At 38.5% G+C, this 23,955-nt stretch overlaps 1 protein-coding gene across 1 annotated transcript; it reads left to right on the top strand.

Moving 5' to 3' along the window:
- Positions 1 to 1,400: 1,400 nt before the first annotated feature.
- LOC147331700 (uncharacterized) lies at positions 1,401 to 9,112 on the top strand. The gene is made up of 7 exons (XM_086287909.1): positions 1,401 to 1,512; positions 1,595 to 1,906; positions 4,045 to 4,335; positions 4,444 to 4,737; positions 5,426 to 5,743; positions 8,215 to 8,352; positions 8,439 to 9,112. The coding sequence occupies exons 1-7, from the start codon at positions 1,401 to 1,403 to the stop codon at positions 9,110 to 9,112; spliced, it is 2,139 nt and encodes a 712-aa protein (XP_086144035.1).
- Positions 9,113 to 23,955: the final 14,843 nt, after the last annotated feature.

The raw sequence follows: 23,955 nt of genomic DNA, 5'->3' as shown, positions 1-23,955 counted from the left end.
CATAAGGACACAAAAAACTGTGAGAAATAATTTAGGCTCTGCCTGTGAATCACTCTTTGCTTCTCTTCTTCCTTCCATCCCATCTTTTCATATATCACTCTCCACTTGCTGTCTATGTGAGAACAAGGCACAACTTGCTATTGCAATAAACTATAATCTAATTATCCACACCTAACAACTCTTGCACTTAATCTAAAATAAAATGATGAGAGAAAAATGTTATAGCACTGCCTTTAGTAGCCTCACACAGCTCCTACTGTTTCCTCCTCATGTCCTTACCAGCCATGTCTGGACAATGTTATATCATGAGTAATATTTCTTTTAAAAATCCATCTAAATAAAACACACACATGCATGCACACACAGGGACATTTTAGACCTTCTTCAGAATACTGTATATACTATGGGCATCATGGTGCTGATCCAGAATCCTTACATTATTATTTATTACTAGAGCTACAATAATAAAGCAATGAGGAGGGGGAAGTAATAATATATATATATATATTTTTTTTTTCCTTTGGAAATTTCTGGTAAAAAATCGTTTTGTTGGACGTAATTTAAAGATTCAAAGGAATTTCAAACGTCCAGTTTTCATTTAGGGACGGAGCGCCTCTTGTGTTTGTAGCCCCGTGGAAAGATGAAAAGTGTGAAAAATCTCTCAAAACTCCGCGAGCACATAAACCGTGATGTGAGCGTAAACAATGTCTGAAATAATTTTTAGAGACGAGTAAGCTCGTGAAGGTCTTTGAAAGTGAGACTGATGACTGATTGAACTATTTGATTTGTGGAATTGCATGTGTGGACTGTTGCACGCATTTCTGAGTACGCGGAATTACACACAAATCATTGTGTGCGCGCATATGTAAATCTTAGTTTACACTTGTGGGTAATATCGTAACCATTTTCCAATCTTTTGAGACTAACTATCTCTCGATAGAAGGGCCTGAGACGGGAGATACGCGCTTTGATTGACACTTTTGGCAACGAATGGCGATAAACTTACAGTGAAACTAAATTGATTTCATTGATCATATCTGTACTCACGGCTGGCAGCAGAAAGCAGAATGATAACATTCAGTCAGAAGTATAGATGCGATTGTTTTTTTGCTGGACAAAGTGTGTTAACTTCAGACTTTAATTCTGCATAGTTTTAATGCCCCGTGTCGGTTGATGGGAAAAAAAAACCCGCGACAAAACGAAAGGGGAAGTGTTTCGGGAGGACAAGCACTGTGAACAATTTTAGTTCTCTGTAGTGTTCTCTGGATCTCATAAATGACACACCATGTGGGGCAGACAGCATTTTTTTACCCTCGGTAAGACGGATTTTCTATAATGTATAATGTTTTTTGTAATTTTGTACAGGCACAGTATCAATAGGATTTTGGGTTTGATTTTCAATGCAAATATTCATCACTGCATATCAACAAGAACATTTCTATGTAATAAGCAATGGCATGGTTTCCTCTCCAATAGTTTCTTGTCTCTTGGCCTCACCGTCACCTGCTGCAGGTCAGTCTGTTCCTATGTCTTTTTTTAAAGGAAAACCTTTAAGGGAAATATTAAAATGTTGTTTATATAACGTTCTTGATAGGTCAGATCAGACTAGCTGGGTCTGGGTCCACTCGGTGCTCTGGAAGAGTTGAAATCTATCACAGTGGCTCCTGGGGAACAGTCTGTGATGATGACTGGGACTTAAATGATGCAAAAGTGGTCTGCAGACAGCTGGGCTGTGGGGCAGCAGTAAATACCTATGGATCAGCTCACTTTGGTCAAGGTACAGGACAAATCTGGCTTGATAATGTGGCCTGTTCAGGAAGTGAGAGTTCTCTAACTGAGTGTCGAAACAGAGGATTTGGGACACATAACTGTGGGCATAATGAGGATGCTGGTGTCACATGTTCAGGTGAGCAAACTTTCAGTTAAATCCTATCGTGATATCAGTTCATAATAAAAGTTGTTAAAAGTGGTGAAGTGATTATTATTTTTCGTTAATAAATAATGTAATTAGTATATTATATTGTTTTTACTACACTTTGTTCATTGGAGAAAACATTTACTAGTAAATTATATTTCCCAACAAAAATGTAAATGCATATCTTTTTTTAAAATAAGATTTTCTTCTTCTCTGAGACACAAGTCTCTTCAGCTGCTGTAAATAAAAGAATCAGTGAAAATGAACTTTGAACTTCCAACTGATTTTAATCTCAAACATAACCTGTTCCCAACAGTTTTAGATTTTGCTCTCACAGCTGCAGACTTGGTGCTGTTTAAGGTTTTGACAGTAAAGATCAAATATAAAAACAAAATTTGAAACCCTGAACGAGACTTTTTCAGTTACTTTCTAATTATTCTAATTGTTCGTAGAGTTCTTTGAAAATGTTCTTTTTCACAAGACTGTCCTTTCTCAGCTGTAATGTTACAGCCTGTATGACCAAAATCAACATCAACACCATGGCTGCCATATTTTCACACACAACGGACAGATCAGCATGATTAATCAAGCGTACAACTAAAACATATACTCAGTGAAGTTAAAAATGACACACAGTTTACAATTCTATATCCAATAAATAATATGAAGTAGGCAACAGGAAAATACAGTGTGAAGTTGTAAGGTAGTTTTTTGATGATTGAATTAAAAATTTAAAATGTTCAGCAGGTCGACATATTGTGGGAAACATCACTGTGGTATCATCGAGCACCTCAACAAATGATGAAATCGTCCTGCCTGCTACTGTGTGACTATTCTTCAGCTGCTCTACTTTCTGTTCGTTATCTTTGATCTTGAGCTTGCCTGCAGATACCTTTGATCTCATTATCAAAGCATTAGTTGCTTTGCAAGGTGATGCTGACAGGAAAAGGATTAATTTAGCAGCGCGGCACATTGAACAGCAGTAATGTGGTATTACTACTTGACAGTGACACATGGGGAAATAATTCAGAAGCACATCTCTGGGTTCAGAGCGGAGGGAGTTGCCTTTTTTTTTTCTCCTGTTCTTCACAATGAACTTTTGGCTCTGTTTGTATTTGTTATTTATTCAGTTTAGGTAAATGTAAGGTTAACACTGACAGGCCAACTGCCTGTAAAAAAAAAAAAAAAAATCCAGGACGTGTGAATTTTCAAGTATTGCATGCTAGTCAGGGCCATACTTTCATGGTGTCATGGCTTCTGTAGGAGCATGTCAGGATTTTCCTCTGTTTCGTCATCTGTGTGCTGCCTATGTGTTTTTTAAAGTTACTTTTGAGTCTGGTTCACTCCGAGTCACTTATTTGAGAAACAGATTGTAACCTTAACCAGCTCATTGGCAGGTTTTCTTCAACAGAGTATCCTGTTGTCCTGCTGCACATCAACCAGCTGCCTGAAACTTCATTTCCTCATTCATAAAGTCGCCATCAAAGCTCAGACCAGCAACTTATTCAAATGAGCAACAAAGCAATGCAAACCAAATACGGGTGCCATCATTTAGAAAATGGATGGATAATACAAAAATTATCAAAGCGCTTTACACCACTCTCATTCATACAAGCACTTTTTTTGTATGCTTTCTATCTAACATTCACACAGATACACTCTGATGGGTGCACTGGAGGGCAACTTGGGTCTAGTATCTTCCCTAAGGATATTTGGCATACATACCGGAGCAGTCTGGGATTGAACCACCGACCTTTTGATAAATAGATTATATGAAAAGGCAGCGGCAGCCTCGCCTCTGTCAGTGCGCCCCAGGGTGGCTGTGGTTACAATGTAGCTTGCCATCACCAGTGTGTGAATGTGTGTGTGAATGGGTGGATGACTGGATATGTAAAGCGCTTTGGGGTCCTTAGGGACTAGTAAAGCACTATATAAATACAGGCCATTTACCATAGATTGGTAGAACACCACCCCAACAAACCAAAAATGTCTCTTAAATGTTGAAATACTGACCAGGAAAACCAGTGCTAGTGCCATTTTACTGTCACAATGCTGGCACTACACCAGAGATGCTTAAGTTAAAAGGAGAATACGGTGTACATTTACCACATGCCAAATTATTGTTTCAGGGGTCCCCCCCAAGCCAAGGATCTCCATAAATAACAGTGAGGTCACCTGGGGTCAGAGTGCCAGCATCTCTTGTTTAGTCCCAACTCAGGCATCAGATGGAACTTTCATCCTCAAGAAGACGTCTGACTCATTCATGGAGACTAAAACCTCAAATTCCAACTCTACTATCTTCAGTATCAACAAAGTGAACTTCAGTCATGAAGGACAGTACTACTGCCAGTACGAGGAAAGCATTCAGGGTTCAAAGTTCTCCTCCCCCTTTAGTAACTCTGTAGGACTCTTTGTTACTGGTAAGGATAAATCCAATTTCCCAAGTTTTATGGTATATTCCATTTTGTATAATCTAATCAGTAAACTGGTGATAAAATGAAAACTTTAATTCTGTGTTGCTATTTCAGTAAGCTTCCCCAAACCCCATATCTCCATCAGTCCTGCTGGTGAGGTGACCTGGAGTCAGAACATTGCAATCACTTGTTCAATCTCCACTCAGGTTTTGGGTGGAACGTTCATTCTGATGACAACATCAGATTCATTCAACAGGACCCAAAATTCAGCTACACACTCTGCTACCTTCAGTATTTCTTCTGTGGACTTTGATGATGAGGGATCGTACCAGTGTCAGTATCAGAAAAAGGGCTCAAGGCGGGACTTTAATTCCCCGCTAAGTGACAGTGTCACACTCAATGTCACAGGTAAGAGCAATAAATAAAAGGGTAAAATAAAAAGATCAAAACTGATCAACTAAATAAAAATAATACAAATTTACAGATCTTTACATTTTTGCTATTACAAATAGTGTTGTATAAACTGTAGAAATTACTTGTCATAAGATATCAACAGCGTTAATTTATGTTTATCTATGTAATAAAAATATAGATATAAACTTTTTCATATAAGACAAAAAGCGCAATTTCAAAGGTACATCTAGTTTTTTCTGCATAATCTCGCAGAAACGCGGCTGCAGTTAATAAACTGTGGGTTTTTTTTGTTTTATTACTGTTGGCTCACTATATAAAAAAAAATGCTGGAACTTTTCTGTCATTTCAACGTTTATTTATTACTTAATTCCTTAGTGTAATGTGAATGACCACGAGAGGGATCTTTATCAGTAGGAACAGCAGCAAAAATCTATGCCCTCCTACACATATCCAGTGGGACGAATTGGAGTCTTTGGCAGACCGATTCTGGCCCCTGGGACTTATGTTTGACACCGCCGCTGTAGAACATTAAACAGCTGTTAACATTCGGTAGATCACAAAATACATGGCTAATGTTGATTGGTTAATGATGATTCATAAATAATAAGCTAACTTGCATGAAATGCTACCATTGGACTTGTTTCTGCTGCCCTTCTTAATGGTAAGTCTTTCTTTCACACAGTGAGACTGCAGAGGCCCAGCATCTCCTTGACGTCTCCTAATGCAGGACTTGTCTGGGGTCCTGAAGGTGCCGAAATCACCAGGGGTTACAGCTTTGTCCTCACCTGTTCCATTAACTCCACATTTTCCAGTGGACATTTTATTCTGAGCTTCTCTGGCTCCAACCTCACAGAGCCAGCAGTCAACAACTCAGCCTCCTTTAGTTTCCCTGTAGCTGAGTATGAACGGCAGGGTAACTACAGCTGTGTGTATGAGGTCACAGTGTCCACACGGACATTCAGATCTGATGTATTGGCACCGATTAGTGTCATCATTAAATGTAAGTACAGTGTTGAATTCATGGATTTTTGTATAAAAGCAAAAAATAACATAAAAATATCAGACTGACTGTGGTAGCTGTAGCTGTATGTACCATGCAAACTGTGACCATTGCATTAGCTTATGTTTCCCAGTCTTGTTATAAATGTATACATTTAAGACCACAAAGAGAAGTCATAAAGGAGGAAAATGGTAGAGTATAAAAATAAAATGGTAAATAGACTGATTCTTATATAACAGTTTTCTACTCGTCTCTACTCAAATGTCTTTGTACAACACGTCACATTTAACCAAGCACTGTTTTCTATACTTGTCAGTGCCTTCTAACTAACATTCATACTCTGATGCAGTGGTCCCCAACCCCCGGACCTCGGACCGGTACCGGTCCGTGAGTCGTTTGGTACCGGGCCGCGAGAGTTGAGGCTCAGGTGGGAAATGTATGGTTTTCAGGGTTTTTATCGGTTTTCAGCGTTATTTTGTTATCGTTTTTATCGTTTACTCGGTTTTCCTAGGTCTTTTCACGTGTGTTATGAATAAATGTTATTTTTTTCGGTACCGGTACTAGTTTTATTTTGTTGTATTTATCCGCGACACCTTAAAGGCCGGTCCGTGAAAATATTGTCGGGCATAAACCGGTCCGTGGCGCAAAAAAGGTTGGGGACTGCTGCTCTGATGGATGCATCAGGTGGTTAATAACTTGCCCAAGGATATTTGGCATGCAGACTGGGGAAGCAAGGGATTGAACCACCCCCTTTCCAATCAGTAGATGACCTGCTCTACCCCCTGAGCTTAGGGATGGGTACCGGTATCCGGTGCCATGATGGCACCGGTTCTGACATAAACGGTAGTAACCAGACCGAAAAGCAGCGCACATTTCGGTGCTTTTTTTTTCCTGAGTTGTGATACACTTTAGATTTTAGCCAATCATTTTACGTTTCCGAGGATAGTAGGCGGGTCCAGGTACGTACGTTCTTTTAGAGCAGAGCTACAGATTAAAAATGCCCAAGGTGAAGCGGTCAAAAGTCTGGCTGTACTTCACAGCAAAATATGCAAACTCAGCAGCCTGCAACAAGTGCTTTAAGGTGATACTGTGCAAAGGAGGTAACTCCTCAAATCCGATGAAACACCTGGCAACGCATAGCAGGTTTTTTTTAAAGCCGAGAAATGCGCCGTATTTGATAGCTTGCTGCGAGACCTCACACCGAGCACATCTACTGAGGGTGTAGCCGTAGCCCTGCCAGTGTAGCAGAAATGATGAGGATGATGATGGCAGCAGCAGCCGTTCTTCTCTGCGTGAGTAGCTTAATGTTGTTCGTGTGTAATTTACATTGAGTAGGCTAACCACGTTATTACATTAATGCATGTAAGGTGAACTAGCAAACACCGTGGTAGTTACATGCGGCTGTCTTCCTGTTTGATGGCAGATACTCCCTTCACCCTGGCCAAAAAGGCTAAAATGACCAAAGAAAAAGTGGAAAACAGCTAAACGAGAGGTTTTTGGACAAAGTTTGTGTTTTTTCCATTGATTAAGCACTGCTTCCAGCCAAGAGTGATGCCATATATGCCCCATAGCTGCAGAAAAGGCTAATATTGTTATCTTTTTACAAAAAAAAACAGCTGAACATGAGAGGTTTTTGGACAAAGTTTGTGTTCTCCATTCTTTAAGCACCGGAACCGTTTCAAAAGTACCGGTTTGGCACCGGTATCGGATAAAACCTAAACAATACCCATCTCTACCTGAGCTACAGCCATCCTCAAAAGACCCCATTTGTTTTTGATGACACAAAATAAAAAAAGATCTTAGCAAACCAGTTCTTATTACAGATTGTTTTACAGTAATGTTCTCAGAAAATCTGTTAAGTATACCCAAACCTCTTACAGTCACTCAGTCAGAACAGACCCGGTCTTTTGGATGAGGTACTGTCCACTATGTGTTACACCATTATCCTGCATTCTATGTGAAAGTTAGTCACAAATCATGAAGATCAAATAAAAAGAAAGTCAGACTTAATATAAGACATTAAAGCAATGATCATTTTGATGAATGTTACTCTTACTCTGTAATATTGACATTATGTTCTGCAGTATTGTCAAACTGGAGGTTAAAGCTGGCTATGCTGTAGGGCAGACCTACCCTGTAGGTGAAACGTTTCATGAGCAAGCATTGTCCCTCATTTTCTCAGATCCACCCATTGACTGACACTTGGTTTCATAATGGCAAAAATGGTGAGATTAAGAAGGCTTGACAACAGGACTTAACAAACCAATGGGTGGTCGTGTCTAACTTTTAGACATAGTTGAGATGAGAAGTGTTGACAGGATGAGCGGAGTGCCCTTTCAGTGACCTGTAGCCATATTCTCGAAACAGACTTGAAATAAGTTACATGTTCTAAATTAAAACATTAATGAAAAGTAGTTCATTATGTGAAGAAGTGTTTTGATGGTCAAACTGATCAAATTCTCTCTCCTTAGTCAATTTGATGCCGCTGCTGTCCTCAGTATCTGTTGGACTCCTGTTGCTGCTCCTGCTGTTGCTGTTAGTGGTAGGGCTGACGTGCAGGAGAAGACAACGACGAGCCAAGAAGCCTGTAGCTCTCATCCACAGTCAAAGTGTGTGCTCGCAAATTTTAAACAATTATTCATCTGATATTCATCAGACTATATATTCACATTCTTTCCCCTTACTTGTGTTTCAGTGGCTGTCCGAGTCGGGAATGCTTACAAGTATGGAGATGAAGATGATGATGAGGATGTTGAGGACTCTGTGAATGTTGATCTATTGGACACTAATGAAAAAATCAAAGGAGGAGCTCCTGGGCTGGATGAAGATGATGATGATTATGAGGACCTAGTGAGTGATGATGATCACGATTATGAGGAAGCAGGCCCAAATGACAAAAAGTCCAAGGAGGCCTGTGTGAGTGTAGACTGTCACAGACAAGATGAGGAAGAAACTAGTGATGAAGAGGAAACTAGTGATGAAGAAAACAACTATGAGAATGTATCCCCGCCTTCAGCAAGTGTGGATAATAAGGAAGAAGAGGAAACTAGTGATGAAGAGGAAACTAGTGATGAAGAAAACAACTATGAGAATGTATCCCCGCCTTCAGCAAGTGTGGATAATAAGGAAGAAGAGGAAACTAGTGATGAAGAAAACAACTATAAGAATGTGTCCCCGCCTTCAGCAAGTGTGGACAATAAGGAAGAAGAGGAAACTAGTGATGAAGAGGAAACTAGTGATGAAGAAAACAACTATGAGAATGTGTCCCCGCCTTCAGCAAGTGTGTGTAATAAGGAAGAAGAGGAAACTAGTGATGAAGAGGAAACTAGTGATGAAGAAAACAACTATGAGAATGTATCTTTACCATAACCAGTTCATTATCATTCGTAATGAGCTCTCGTCCTTTTGTATGAAATGGTAAATGGACTTGTTCTTATAAAGCTCTTTTATCCTCTGAGCACTCAAAGCGCTTTAGGCAACTTACCTCTTTCCTCCATTCATACAAGCACTTTTGATGCTTAAGAGTTTTCTATCTAACATTCACACACATTCACACTCCAGTGGATGCATCAGAAAGCAACTTGAGGTCAGTATATATATTTAGCATGCAGACTGTGGGAGCCAAGGATCAAAGCAACCTTCTGATTAGTAGATGACCCGCTCTAGCTTCACCTACTTCTTTTCCATGCACTTCCAAAGAAGTGCATGGAAAAAGGGTAAAAACTGTCGTGTCACCTTCCAGTCATATTGAACACAACATGATGTTAACTTTGTAAATGATGATGCACTTTAGGCAACTTGCTTGCAACTGATTGAGCTGTGTCCCCTAAGTTCTAATCTCAGTCAGATCTTCCCCTTGCTCATGAAAACACCAGTTTGAAAACACCAAGAGAATGATGGCAAAATTGCTCATCTTGAGGCTTCACGGTGGGATTTCAATAACCAATGGGTGATGCCAAGCATGGGTGGATGCATGCATTATTTTTAATATCCAGTATCTCACAAAAGTAAGTAAACCCCTCACATTTTTGCAAATATTTTGTTATGTCTTTTCATGGGACAACATTGAAGATATGACACAGTGTACAGCTTGTATAACTTTAAATTTGCTGTCCCCTCTAAATAACTTACAGCCATTATTGCCTAAACTGCTGGCAACAAAAGTGAGTACACCTCCAAGTGAAAATGTCCAAATTGTGCCCAATTAGCCATTTTCCCTCCCTGGTGTCATGTGACTCATTAGTGTTACAAGGTCTCAGGTGCAAATGGGGAACAGTTGTGTTGAATTTGGTGTTATTGCTCTCACACACTCTCATACTGTTCACTGGAAGTCTAACATGGCAAAGGATCTGCAAAATAGAATTATTGCTCTACATAAAGATGGCCTAAGCTATAAGAAGGGTGCCAACACCCTGAAACTGAGCTGCAGCACATTGGAAAAAGACCATACGGCAGTTTAACAGGACAGATTTCACTCAGAACAAAAAAATAATCGTTGCCACGCAAAATATTGACACCTTGGGCACAGCTTGGACATTTTCACCTACAGGTGTACTCACTTTTGTTGCCAGCAGTTTAGACGTTAATGGCTGTATGTTGAGCTATTTTGAGCTGACAGCAAATTTACAATGTTATACAAGCTGTACACTGACTACATTACATTCTATCAAGGTGTCATATCTTCAGTGTTGTCCCATGAAAAGATACAACATTTTTTCAATAATGTGCAGGGCGTACTGACTTTTGTGAGATACTGTACATTTTCTCCAACATTAAAACCAGATCTGAATTTAAACTAGTCAAATATTGTCTATGTACTGTAAAAATATTAGCTGGCTAACCTAAGTTTGTTGTAAGAAGCCTTTTAGATATGATAGTCAACAGTGAAAAGCTCAACTTCAACAAACTGTTTGCAAACTGTTTTCTATGATGTCACTAAAGCATCAGTGTGGGTCTTCACATTAATTATTAGTAATAATTCCAGGATATGTGTTTAAAAGAGTGCAAATGTTCTTTGAAACAACCTTCCCTGATAACTTTTAGATTTTTGATGATTTATATTTTAATGCTTTGCACTGTATGTTATTCTTGATGGTGGACTTGGGTCTGGGACGCCTCTATTTTGAACTGATATTGCAATTAATTTTAGATGCATACATCATATTTTATATTTTCCAGTATTATGACTTTGTCCATATAAAAAACATACTGTAAATATACTGTATACATGCAAACTATTATACACTGTCCCTTGATACTCAAACACTTTTCAAAAGCAAACTATCAATTTCATTTTGTTATTTATGTAAAACTATAGATAGCGAGTAAACACCTTTTCTAATAAATTTCCTACAGAATATGTAATTTCACCTGGATGTTATTGCACATTCTCACACATTTAAAACCCTGGGCAATCTTAATTTGGATGTTTTGACAAACTTGTGAATAATAACCTGGTTGAGCTGGGTGGTGTAATCATATCTTAGTCATTTAGAGATGCAGACACAGCAGCTATCTGGAGTCTCTCTTTCTGTTTCTGATCCTGGCATCCTCTACCTAACTGACACACTTCTTTATTCATGCAGCAGTGCTGATGACTCACAGCTGACTTAGGTTATTTCATATGCGTCGTTGTTCCTTGTGAACTTTTTTCTTTAGTCCAGATTTGGTGGCTTCACCATGAATCCCCAGTGCAGTCCAGTTCATCCAAACCATAATGCTTCAAGTAAAGCCAGTCAGCTGAATGCAAACAATATTTATTTGCTGACACTTTGAGGTGCATTAAACTTTTCACAGCAATAACAGACATCAAGATAAGCTTCTCGTGTTTTGTATCAGCAAACTGTTCCAAGAGGATGTGGTAAATACCACAATGAACCAGCTGTTTTCAACCAATCACATTCATTCTTGTTCACTGTTTGAGCCAATCACATGAAGGCATTACAGTCCTAAAAAGCCACAAATACATATGACACATGCTCTTTGTTGTGTTCACAAACAGCGCTCACATACATACAGTGTGGAAATGTTAGAGTCTGTCTTGTTTCGGGTTACAGGGCCTCATCACTGCTTAAAGGATGAGCTCAGACTGCTGTTTGAAATATGTGCTCGGCCCGGAGTCGCTGCTTAGGTCAGTTCTTGGTAGTCAGTTAATGTCTGACGAATGAAAATTCACAGAGCATACAGATGCATAAATAATAAAAAAAAGCAGTTCCATGTCAAAACTGTACTTGCTTCAGAAATGAAGGTAATGTTAACATTAAGAACACAACGGCATGTGCCGCCATTTTGGTGTTACCTTGGCTGTTCATGCACCTCTTGAGTTTTGTAACTTGGCACAATTGCCACTATGGACGTATTCGAGGGAAAACCACGGTCCGTCTGTACAGGCATCTGTATGACACATAAATGTGAGAGCACAAGGACTCCCAAATGTCAATGAATTCACGGAGAGATTTCAGCGACACTGGGAAAGAAAAAATCAGTGTGTTACAGACTGTGGAAGAATCTCCGTGATCACTCTGTAAAGGCAAGAAAGAGGGTACAGGCTAGAAAAAAGCACCAGCAGGCAACAAGCCAGCCCAGATATTAGCAGAAATACACTGGCTGATGAGGTTTGTAAAACACAGAGATTGATAATTTATTTATTGATATTTTGTTTTAAGTCTTTTGTGTTAATGTACTTTTGCAGAATTGACTCTTTGGTGGTTGGCCTGTTGCACCCCTCACAGGCAGTTGTAGAAACTTTTTTTTCCTTCAACCATGACTCACTTGTACATTTTGTTCAGCAAATTTGCTTGTTTCTAGACACATCTCCAAAAGTTGATTCTGTTCATCTGGACGTAGCGTTTTCAGAGAGAAATGTTTCGTCACTCATCCAAGTGACTTCTTCAGTCTCAGCTGACTGCAGGTTTCCCCAGCCTTCCCCAGCTTTATTTAATGGAAAACTTCCACAACACTCTTCTGTGTTGTGCCATCCGCTTAGCCAGAGGTTGTTTGGTTTCCCCGATGTATAAATCCTGGCAATCCTCCTGGCACTTAACAGCGTATACTATGTTACTCTGTTTGTGTCGGGGGACCCGATCCTTGGCGTGAACCAATTTTTGATGCAGTGTGTTTTGGGGTTTTTAAGACATTGACTGTGCACTGTTAATGCTGTCCTATTATTAGACACTATACAGCGGGTATGAAGGTGGAAGAGAAGGAATCTCAGAATCATCAGGTAAAATTTATATGAATCTGTGCTACACTTGATGTAACATAACTTTGACCTTTAAGCCACAACCATTGTGCCACATTGTGCACCAGTCACACACTGCTCTTTTAATCCATCACAGTACACAGTAAACAAAAACATGAAATTGCCATTCAGATATTTTTTTCTTGTTTGACCTCTCACTCAGACATAATGGATCATATTATTGCACTTTCCACTTGTTGGTAATGTGCTTCTTATGCTTTATCTGTATTTGTTCGGGGACTTGTTATAAATCTGTCATGGTATTGCATCACGGACCCAGGGTTTGGTGTTTATTGGTTAATATTCGTGGATTATTGTCATTCTGCTTGTGTTTATTCTTACTTCCTTGGCTTTAGGTTTCTGTTTCTTTGCCTTACCCGTGAGATGCAACCTCAAAATCACTCACTTGTTCCATCATTACTAAAGAAAGTTTATTTACTTTACAAAGTTTATTTATTTCACATGACACCCACTTCAGGAGTTTTGTTTTTCATCAAATAACTAGTGACCCTCCTACTTGTATAAAAGACACAGTCCAGTCTTAGGCTCCTCTCCCTGAGTGGAATAATGAGTCTATGTGAGTACAGCTGCGAGTGTACGCTAATTATTGAAATTAGAATTTAAAAAAGAAATAATAAATGATATATCTACTGCTGCCAACTGGAAACAGTTGCAATCATATCAGCGTCAAGCTTGGCTGAGAGCTGGTAGCGCTGTGGTGTTTTATTACAAAACACATGAACACGGTCAAATTGTGCAACTTTGAATAAAGCCCTAATAATGAAAAGCATTTTGAAGTTGTGTTCTGGTTTTTTTTATTATTATATTTACTTTTTTTTTTCAGATAACAGATACATACATATATCATTGCTTTTACATAATTGGATCCCAAGTCTGACATATTTTGCTTGTCATAACTGGCAGAAATTGAAAGTGATCACCAAGGCTTGAAGTGAAAACACAAATTGATCACACACTTTGAGTGTCACACATGATACAAATTATTTTTGTTTTTCACTGAATCATTATGGACTGATAACAAAGTGATATCTCATCATCTCAGACATGTTAAACACATTGATGGTCTGCCAGAACATGTCTGAAAACATGTATTTCATTAATGACAGCTGAGCATTTTTGTGCCAGAAAAAACGTTCCAGTTAAAACCACTCTACAGTTTGTGTTGCTCTCTGTCGCCCTCTGTTGTTCAGCTCTGAACATAAAGTTTTGTTACTGAGGAAAGGAAACTTTCCTCAGTAACAAAACTGAGGCTTATCTTGCTATAAAAATCAACCAATTTCAGGGCAGACGCAGGGCAGATAAAGACATGGACCCCAGTGAGTCATTTGAGTTCCTGTGCATAGAGATTGTCTTTTATAAAAAACAGCTGAACTAGGTCCCAGTTAGATGGTAATGTGTGTTCTTATGTTGGGTTGTAGTGACAGCTGTGTGCTCTGCTGCAGGAGCAGATAAGCCAGGGGTGTCCAACTCCACGCCTCGAGGGGCGGTGTCCTGCAGGTTTTAGATGTGTCCTTGATCCAACACCGCTGATTTAAATGGCTAAATTACCTCCTCAACATGTCTTGAAGTTCTCCAGAGGCCTGGTAATGAACTAATAATGTGATTCCGGTGTGTTGACCCAGGGTGATACCTAAAACCTACATGACACCATCCCTTGAGACCTGGAGTTGGACACCCCTGAGGTAAGCAGTTTATTTAACTTTACCTCATTTGAATCGAAGGCCGATCCAGGTCTGATCCATGTCTTGTCTTCCTGCAGTAGATGCTGTAGTCGCTGCTCCTGCTCTTCTGGGAGCTGCTGGTTTCACCTCAGCTGGAATAGCTGCAGGCATGATGTCATTTGCTGCAGCTGCTAATGGAGGAGGAGTGGCAGCCGGAAGTGTGGTAGCTGTTTTGCAGTCAGCAGGTAAATTAATAATTTGATGTTTCATTAGGATTTTAACTTGCAACAACATCCAAAAATAAAAAGTTCATGAAAATATCATAATTTTAGATTAGATAATGACACTATGCTGTATCATTATGATAATTATGGTCATTATGATAAACATAACTATGACATCATCAATGATATCATTACAACAATAACTGTGAATAATGATGATGATAATGATACAGTTCATGGATAGATAAATTTGGCTGTAATCTTTACAGCAGTGCATGCTATGACTTGATGATAATGATAGAGTACACTGTGATATCAGCAGGACTGAAGTGATATTTAGTCATTAGGCACAAAGCACAAGTATTTATCAGTTTCTTTGTCTAATGGTGCTGCAGGTGCAGCTGGTCTGTCAGCTACTGCTGGTCCCGCTGTGGCTGGTGCTGGAGCAGCAGTGGGTTGGTTGGTGAGTTTCATCAGCTAAAAATCACGAAGAACTCGTATATTTGCTTTATGCCAAAACTGGAAGTCTTGTTATTCTTCTCAAGCTTGTTTTCATCATTGTGTTTTAATTGTGTTCATTATGATACATTTATATTAAAATTAAGTATTATGGTGCAAAGTTTTAAACCGCGTGTGTATCATTAATGCAGCTAACTGTGTTCTTAAGCATCAATACACAGTTACAAGGAAAAGACATGATTTTGTTTACAAGTCAGAGAGACAACTGAACGTCTCAGTGAAACTAAATCTGTTTTCATCTGTTCTTTTGGAACATTTGTGTGTGTGTGGCATTTTCAATCAGCTGTCTTGTGGAACAGCATCCAAAACACTGATGGACTTTTATTATGTACAGCCGTGATATTCTCTCAGAAGTTGAGAAAATATCAGGGCTGAAAAGCCATATTTGAAAAAGTCTTTATTTCCTTCCATATCTGCATCTCAATTTATATTATTGTGGGTAATTTCACTCCAGTAATTGTCAACGTTATAAACACATGCCTGCAATCACAACAACTGCCTCACCTGTCAATGAAATACAAAAAGATATCAAATAAATTCTTTTGCAACGAGCGAGTAATAATAATTCTTACAGGCTATATGAAGGGATAACATCATTATAAAAAAAATACAGACTCCCATATCTCTTCCCAGTGTATGTGCATGCTTTCAAAGATAACTCAGATGACATCAAAAACTCAACTGCAGATATGGAAGTATGTGAAATGTTTTTTTCCCAGTGTCACATTACTGCCACATGTCCCGTTTCATATGACAAAACCAGTTTTAATTCCACCTTGTTTATATATTATACAGCTTTTTACCAACTTCATAAGAAAAAGAAATTCCATAATGAGTGGTGTGTTGGTGAAAAAAGTACATTGAGATGATACAACAAAAAATGCAGCATGAAGCAAAGTTGGACGAGCTGTTATTTTTTTAAATTGATCTATGAAACAGATTTTATGAAGGGATCTCTTGATAACTGCACTGAGTGATTTTGTTTGCTGAAATGTTCTATTTCCAATTGTAAACTGTTTTTCAAGAGCAGTAATTAAAAAGATAGAACAGCAGCTAGTTTGCTTTTCTTCCACCTTAATTTACAGAGAAATAGTGCGTTTTGGGAACATTTCTTCCCATCTTTTTGGAACTACTATCAAGTACTACACAAACAGTAATGTAGTACACACACATTTAGTATAAAGTTGGGAGCTTAGAGTATTTCTTGGAACTGTGGGGAAATGCATGTATTGTCTGACTTAGATGCAATAGTGTTGGGAATTCTTCCAGCAGGACCCTGCTGTGAGCATGAGAGTACTGACAGCAATGATAGTTATACGAGGATTATGAGGACAGCAAAGTAGATAAAGTTTATGTTCTTACACAGTTTTCTGAGTATACACTTAATCTTTAAACAATGGAGGAATTATTCACATTCTTCACTTTACAACAAAGTACTAACATCACCCTGTGAACATTACATCCTGTATTTGTAGCATTAATATTATGTGAGAACAATGCAATCGTAAAAATTGGAATCAAAGAGCTCAGAAACAGTTATTTTTTAAAATATTTTGTTTTGTTTATATTTTTATTTATTGTCAACAATCTTCATTTAATATTATATTACAGCAAATTTGGTTAACTATTTCTATTCAGCCCTGACACTGGCACAGCCAGATATTCAAAGCCTTCATTTTTTATTTTTAATCAGTTTCATACATTGAATAGTTTTCACTTCTTACAAAATGTAATTCTCAGAATTTTTTTTTTTTTTAAATTCAGGTCATTTCAGTTTTATCTATACAGCACCAAATCACAACAACGGTCGCTTTATATTGTAAGGCAGACGCTACAATTTATGTCACAATAGCAGGAAGTCAGGACCTGAAATTCAGACTGGGCAGACCGTTCTATCACAAAGGTTTGTTTTTTTTATTCAGAGGCAGTGTGACCAAGAAGTCAGAGGACTTAGGCTGAGGGATTTGCGCAGAGAGATCGATAGAGAATTGATGGGGTGTTTCAGATAATCTGGGTTAACTGTTCCCGTGAAATTTCAGGAGCTAAGAGGGGTTAGTCCGTATAAGGCGAAAAAGGGAGGGATCGGTGGCCAGCGGGCAGGCAGGTGGAGGGCTCAGAGTTCCATGATCCATTCACAACCATTAAGGGGAGATAGCTTGAGGTCTTTGACCAGCGCGATCTGCTTAAGCTGACCAGCTGGAACAAATAGAGAACTAGTTGCCACATAACTAGAAGTAGAAATAAACACTAGTAGGCAGATCTGAGTACCACTGAAGAGGTGAAGAGTCTGGTGAAGCTCTGTGGCACAAGGCGTCCTTAAATACTACCTGCTCCATGAAGCGATGCAGCTCAGTCCAGTTCTTGGACTCTGCCCTAGGGTGGACCCCTCCTCTCCAGAGGAAGGGAGAGAAGGAAAAATATTTTCCATGAAACAAGGAGAGAAATTCTGGGTGCATGATAATTTGATCTCTTATCAGTCCAATTTAACCCACAAATCTGAAGCTTCAGTCCCTAAATTAACCAAATGTAATGTTTCTTTAATCAGCACAGTAATCTTCAGCTCTGCTTGTCAGTATAAAGATGTTTGTAGTCAAATATGAATTATCTAACATGAAAAACGTGTATTGAGTAGAACAATGTGATTCCTTTCAAAACAGGAGTAATTGTTACTAAAAATGTGCTGTACTGTACTTTAATCATGAAAAACAAGGACTTTTCAAACTGAGTCCAATCTTTTGAGCAGTAGTTTATACTGTTTGTTTGTGTCTGACTGCATCTGATCAAGGTTTTGTCAGCATTTTGAAACAAAGACTCAACTTTCTAGCTCTGTATTTCAACAAAAATTGAGCTGAACTATTCCAATGGCAGTGAAAAACTCTCCCTGACAAGTCCACTTTATTGCGTGTTCATTGGCGTTTTCTTATCAGTGGCTCATATTTAACTAATCCACTTTTGCATTCATATTAATACTGATCTGTCACGCTTATCAGTGGCTCATGGTTGCTTAAAGCCTATGTCTGTACTTGAGCACAGAGGCAGAGCATCATTCAATCCTGCCAGCTGCCTGTCTTGGCAGCATTTCAAGGATGACAGACTCCACTTTCTCTCCAACAACACAGCTCATAACTTTTTAACAGTCTGTCCCTGTCCTGATACTCTACATCATCTGCTTTAATCAATAACCATGGACTCTCACTGCAATTTACGCTACAGCTCAAAAGTTTGAATCAAGTTAGAAATGTCTTGTTTTATGAAGAAAATAAAGGTTAGTTTGATGTTGAGTAACACAAAATTAATCAGTCAGGTAAAGAAATATAAATACTTAATAGTAACACTGAGCATAACTCAGGAATGAGGTTGGAATATCTACGCAGGTGTACACAGGCCCATTTTCATCAACAGTGCCTCCTGTCTTTCAGTGGTACATTGTGTTATCTACTGTAAGTTTATCACATTAAATCCCAACTTATCAGTCAAGAACACTTTTACCAAAGATATCAGCACAGACCAAAACTACTTTGCTGATTAAGAAAATAATACATGTTCCCATATTACTGTGTGGATCATCCCATTTTCTCTTTTCACATTGATTAATCCAAGTTGGCACTTTTCTGTAAACACAGTGAACATTTGGATGTGCCACTGCCTTCAGCTTTTTATCAGCTTCACTGATGAAAGAACTTTTTATTTCTAAAAAAAATTGCTTTTTTAAATAAATCATTTACAAATCCTTTACTTCCACCTATTTCAAGACTTTATTAGAAAAAAGCCAACAAAAGCCCCAGATCCCAAACAAAACCATATTTGTTTTTGTGATCTCTGCAACAATGGTCACAGTGGCTGATTTAATTTAAGCACATTTTGCCCCATTGAAATCATCTGGGTAACAAATTAAGCCTTCATACTTATCAGGGTGCAGGAGTGGGCTCATTCTCGTGTTGGCTATTAATTCCATCTTATCCGAAGCTTACATAACACGGGTATTTTCTTCTTCTTTTTTTCTTTTTTTTAAACTGGCTTTCTTTACATACACAAATTTAAAATTTTCTCAGGTCAAATCACTTCTACAATGTTTTTCTTTCATTTTTGATGAACACCTGTCTGTGCTAATTTTTACTGTGTACTTTTCATGTTGACATCCCCCAGGACAACATCACAAAATCCTGTTTTATTGTGAATAAATATGTGTGATGGCTCTTAGAACTCTATATCCTCTTCCAGGTTTTGGTGGCTACTTGTATTTAGAGCAATATTTGTCACCGTGGTTAGTTACTCAGCTGAGACTATATATGGACCTCAGCAACCTCAGTTTCTATCACTTATTCTTCCAGGTCATTTGGGATAATTTAATTTTTATTTGTTTACACACACATTTACACACTACACAAATTACAGACAAACTGGTGATATTCTTGACTTTTAAATACATTTATTTTTTTCAGTGAGGTGTATATATTTTGTCTTTCCCTTTCAGCCAGGGGTGTGACATGAATGGTGGCTGATGTATGTGATGACAGTCACACATAATTAAGGGTAAACACTGAACTTAATCACCTGAAATCATCATAACATTTAGATTTTCTGGAAATGAACACATTTATTGTATAATGATAATGTGAGTAAAGGATGAAATACACAATACGCTTGTTAAGATATTTACCAGTGAAATTCAGAGACTCATTAGTTAATTCATAATATTACAGATTTAGGGTCTTTCACACAGGAATTGGTCAACAATTGAATTATTATAAAATATACTGAGTCTTTGGATGAGCCTAATGAAGACTAATGAGACTAATGAAGCTCTGAGGTGTGCTGGATTTCATCACTGTTAGTAGAAACAAGTCATCTGACTGACATACAGAAGGTCAAGACCTCAGCAGGACAGTTCATCCTCAACATTTACTCTTATTCAGCTTGTTTTAGAACTGCAGAAGCTTCTTGGATGAGAGGTGAATTGTCTTCATGAAAATAAATGAAGTCCATTCGCTTTCTTTCCAAGCTCTTTAAAATAGACAGCTTATTGTAGGTAGGTTCTAAACAGCTTTACATTGATAAATGTTTCTGTGGATTAATGTAGAAATGCATTAAAGCATCATAGTCAAGGGAACAGGGGAAAGAGGCACATAAACTCTGACTATCTTGCACTGCCCTCTGCTGAGAGTGAGTGAAAACACTTTTACTTCATTTTGATTCATTTGAATTTGAAGTTTGAAGTTCATTTTGAACTTGAATATAACTTTTATATAACTCAATTTATATAGCACCAATTCACAAAACAGCTATATAATATAAAGTGTTAGTACTTTAAATGGTTAAGGAGATTTGTGTGATAGTATTATTTACTTGTCTAAGATGGTACAAAAATGATACCTCCTAGATTTTGGTGCTTTTTAATAAATCCTTGCAGCATAATGTGCTACAGTCATATTTGTTATATTTCAACATGTGCTATACAAAACTCAGATGTTTTTGACATAATTACATAATGACTGATATAGTTACATATTATGGTTCTTCTTTACATCTACATCCTGAAAAAGTGTTTCTCTGTGAGGAAATCCCAGTCTGCTATGGCAGCTCCAACATGCAGTACATTTTTTGATAACTTTAATACATACAAATATGTTTTATAAAGATACAAAAATAACAGATGAGATTTTAAAAAAGTGTTTATTTTTTGTTATTTAGACCAATATGGGGACATATTTCAGTTCACATTTTTGCGTCGTTATGACATATTATTGTTAGTTTGGTGAGGGCACCAGGAGTGCCACTGTGCTGGACCCCAATGCAGTATCAACAAGTCTCTGCTGGTCATCAAAGAAGATGTGAGGCCTGATCTTCACAGACCAGATTCACATATTAGGTCTTATTTAGAAAGCGTTGGGCAGTGAATGTATCAGGATCACTTAAAAGAGCAAAGATTTTCTCAATGTAATCGCTTCCATTTAGGGTTATTTCAATAGAAACAGCTGAGACCTTTAACAGCTCTGTTCTAACGCATCCTCCTGAGTTCATACCTACATGTACATTTCAGTGGTAGATTTCAAATGACATTGAACATATCAAAAATCTAAGAGACATGCCTAATTGAATTGGTAGTGAATGGATGTATCTTTAACTCACCACGTTTTGTGATCACTTTCTTCAGTGAGTCTGATGAGCTGGCGTTGATGAAGATGACCTTGAAGAGTTCCTCAGTCTGCTTTTTAAATTTATCATTCACAGCTTCAGAGACTTGGATTTGAGTGAGAAATAAAACTTAACTTAAATGTAAATTTAGCCAGTTTTCTGTGGTTTTATGTTATATTATACCATTTAATTTTTGTATTATAATCTGTGAATGGTCCTAGGCTGCACTTACATGGCATTGTATATGAAGTATATATGTCTCTGCTTTCTTTTGGTTTTTTTAATTACGAACCATGTCACTGTTAGATATACAGGAGATGAGCCAAATGCATCCCTGTAGTGCACAGTTACCTTGGATGGTCTTGCAAGGTCATGATTCCTGGCAGAAAATTTGTGCGAAATGAAGAGTTTCCCACATTTTTCTGCAATGCAGCATATTTGAGGAGAGGGTGGCCTCCTTTAAGTTCCTCAGCACCCACGTATCTGAGGACCTATCTTGGTCCACAAACACATCAGCCCTAGTGAAGAAAGCCCAGCAGCGCCTCCATTTCCTGAGGGTTTGGAGATAGAACAGGCTGCAGACTGACCTACTAGTGTCCTTCTACCGAGCCACTATCTGTGTGGTACGCTGGCTGACAAGAGGAGACTACAGAGGGTCATCAAAACTGCAGAGAAGGTGATCGGCTGTCGGCTCCACTGTCCCCCCTGGACTCCATTGCCAGCTCGAGATGTCTCTCCAGAGCCAGGGGAATTATAAAGGACTACCTCCACCCTAACCACCACCTCTTCAACATCCTGCCCTCTGGAAAAAAGTTGAGATTACTAAACTAAAGAACAGCTTCTTCCCGTGGGCTGACAGAACTCTTAATGCAAACTAAGAGTGTGAACAGACTTCTCCAACACATCCACTCTGATGCTTCTAATCAACTATGTTGCTGCCATCCCATGTGCAATATCTCAGTCTTTTCATGGTCTGTGCAATATTTTTGGCCCATGTGTAATATCTTTGGTATGTGCAATATTTTGGTCTCACTGGAACTACCACCTCCACCCTAACTGACCATAGCCACTCCACCCTTATTTATTTATTATATTGTATAACTGACCTTGTATACAGCCCACAATGTTTCTCTTTCAATGTTTCTACGCATACACCATGTACATTGTTACTCACATATATGTATAAATATATATGGCTTTTTTCCCTCATTGTATATTGTTTTCTTTACTTTTGCACCTTTGTGGTCCATCTACCCAATTTCGCTGTGCAAGAAACCGCACAATGACAATAGAAGCTGTAAGTCTCTTTAAGTCTTTATTTTCTCTTTTATTCCCAAAGTTTTGCACATTTACAGTTTCAGTAGTGAAAATGGTTTCAATGTCCAGATTCTGTGTGCACAGACATAATCAAGTTTTGACCTTGGCAGATTAGTGTGTGTGTGGCTGCAGGAATGTGAAAGATAATAAATATGTCACCAGCCAATCATTATGCATAACTCTGAATGAAATGGTGTTATTTATGGTGTATTTGTTGAACACAGAATCATGATTTACAAGTGATTTTGCTGATAGTTAAGGATGCTTAATTGCTTATTATTGATCAGAATATAATCAGGTGTAAGTTTAATAAATAAAAGGGATATAAAAAATATAGTGATAATTCTAAGACAGGCCTCACACTGATGTCGGGATGCTGCTTGGCAAAATCTGATATTTCATTCCTACCCAGTATCATGGTCCTCCAGTTTCCTGCCTTGCCCGCTTCTCTCTCTCTCTTTGTCTCTAACCACACTTTGTTTTGCAGTGTCTTCCTCCAGCATCTGGCTGACTGCACTTGGGTTGACTTGGGTACTTGCCTCATCATCCGGTACCTTTAAGCTGGACGAGGACTGTCATTCAACGCCGGACTGCTAACTAAACAGTTAGTGAAGTTTGGTTTCTGCCACATTTAATCGTTTGTCTTCTTTGTTTGCCTTGAAGCTGCCACTTACCTTCTGTTCCTGTTTGTACAGGAATCGAGTGTGAGGGCTGAGTGAGTGTTTGGACTGTGAGTATTTTGGGGTCAGTTTGGTGGATTTGTCTCTGGCCATCCCTGTGGCATGGATGAGTGGCCTTCTGGATAACCTGCTGTTCTTGAGATATAGTTTGCAAATTCGTTACTTCCCTGTGTGAATTGCCGGGACTGTAAATAAATGCTGGTAATTCCTTAGTCCACATTTTGAATCCTTCCAAGCACTCACCATGATGCCCAGACTCTTGGTACCCGCAAAGATTACAGTAAACACACTCTTGCATTATTCAATTCAGGTGCTGAGCAGAACTTTATTGATCATTCTCTTGCAGCAAAAATAAACATAATAGTCCTTCTGCTTCTTTAAACTCTGCCTGTCTCTGCTCTAAATGGTTCCCGAC

This window comes from Aulonocara sp. 'chitande type north' Nkhata Bay, linkage group LG4 (assembly GCF_057382095.1).
Source record: "Aulonocara sp. 'chitande type north' Nkhata Bay isolate Kocher_YH1m ecotype deep benthic linkage group LG4, A_spYH_male_GT1.1, whole genome shotgun sequence".
Lineage (NCBI taxonomy): Eukaryota > Metazoa > Chordata > Actinopteri > Cichliformes > Cichlidae > Aulonocara > Aulonocara sp. 'chitande type north' Nkhata Bay.
The sequence above is the reverse complement of the archived record's forward strand: the minus strand, read 5'-3'. Positions and strand labels throughout refer to the sequence as shown.

Bases quoted from the DNA above. Each gene is read 5' to 3' on its own strand.
- LOC147331700 (XM_086287909.1), top strand. From the start codon at position 1,401: ATGCAAATATTCATCACTGCATATCAACAAGAACATTTCTATGTAATA. The intron at 1,907-4,044 runs GTGAGCAAACTT...TTATTGTTTCAG, and splicing joins TGCTGGTGTCACATGTTCAG to GGGTCCCCCCCAAGCCAAGG. The intron at 4,336-4,443 runs GTAAGGATAAAT...TTGCTATTTCAG, and splicing joins TGTAGGACTCTTTGTTACTG to TAAGCTTCCCCAAACCCCAT.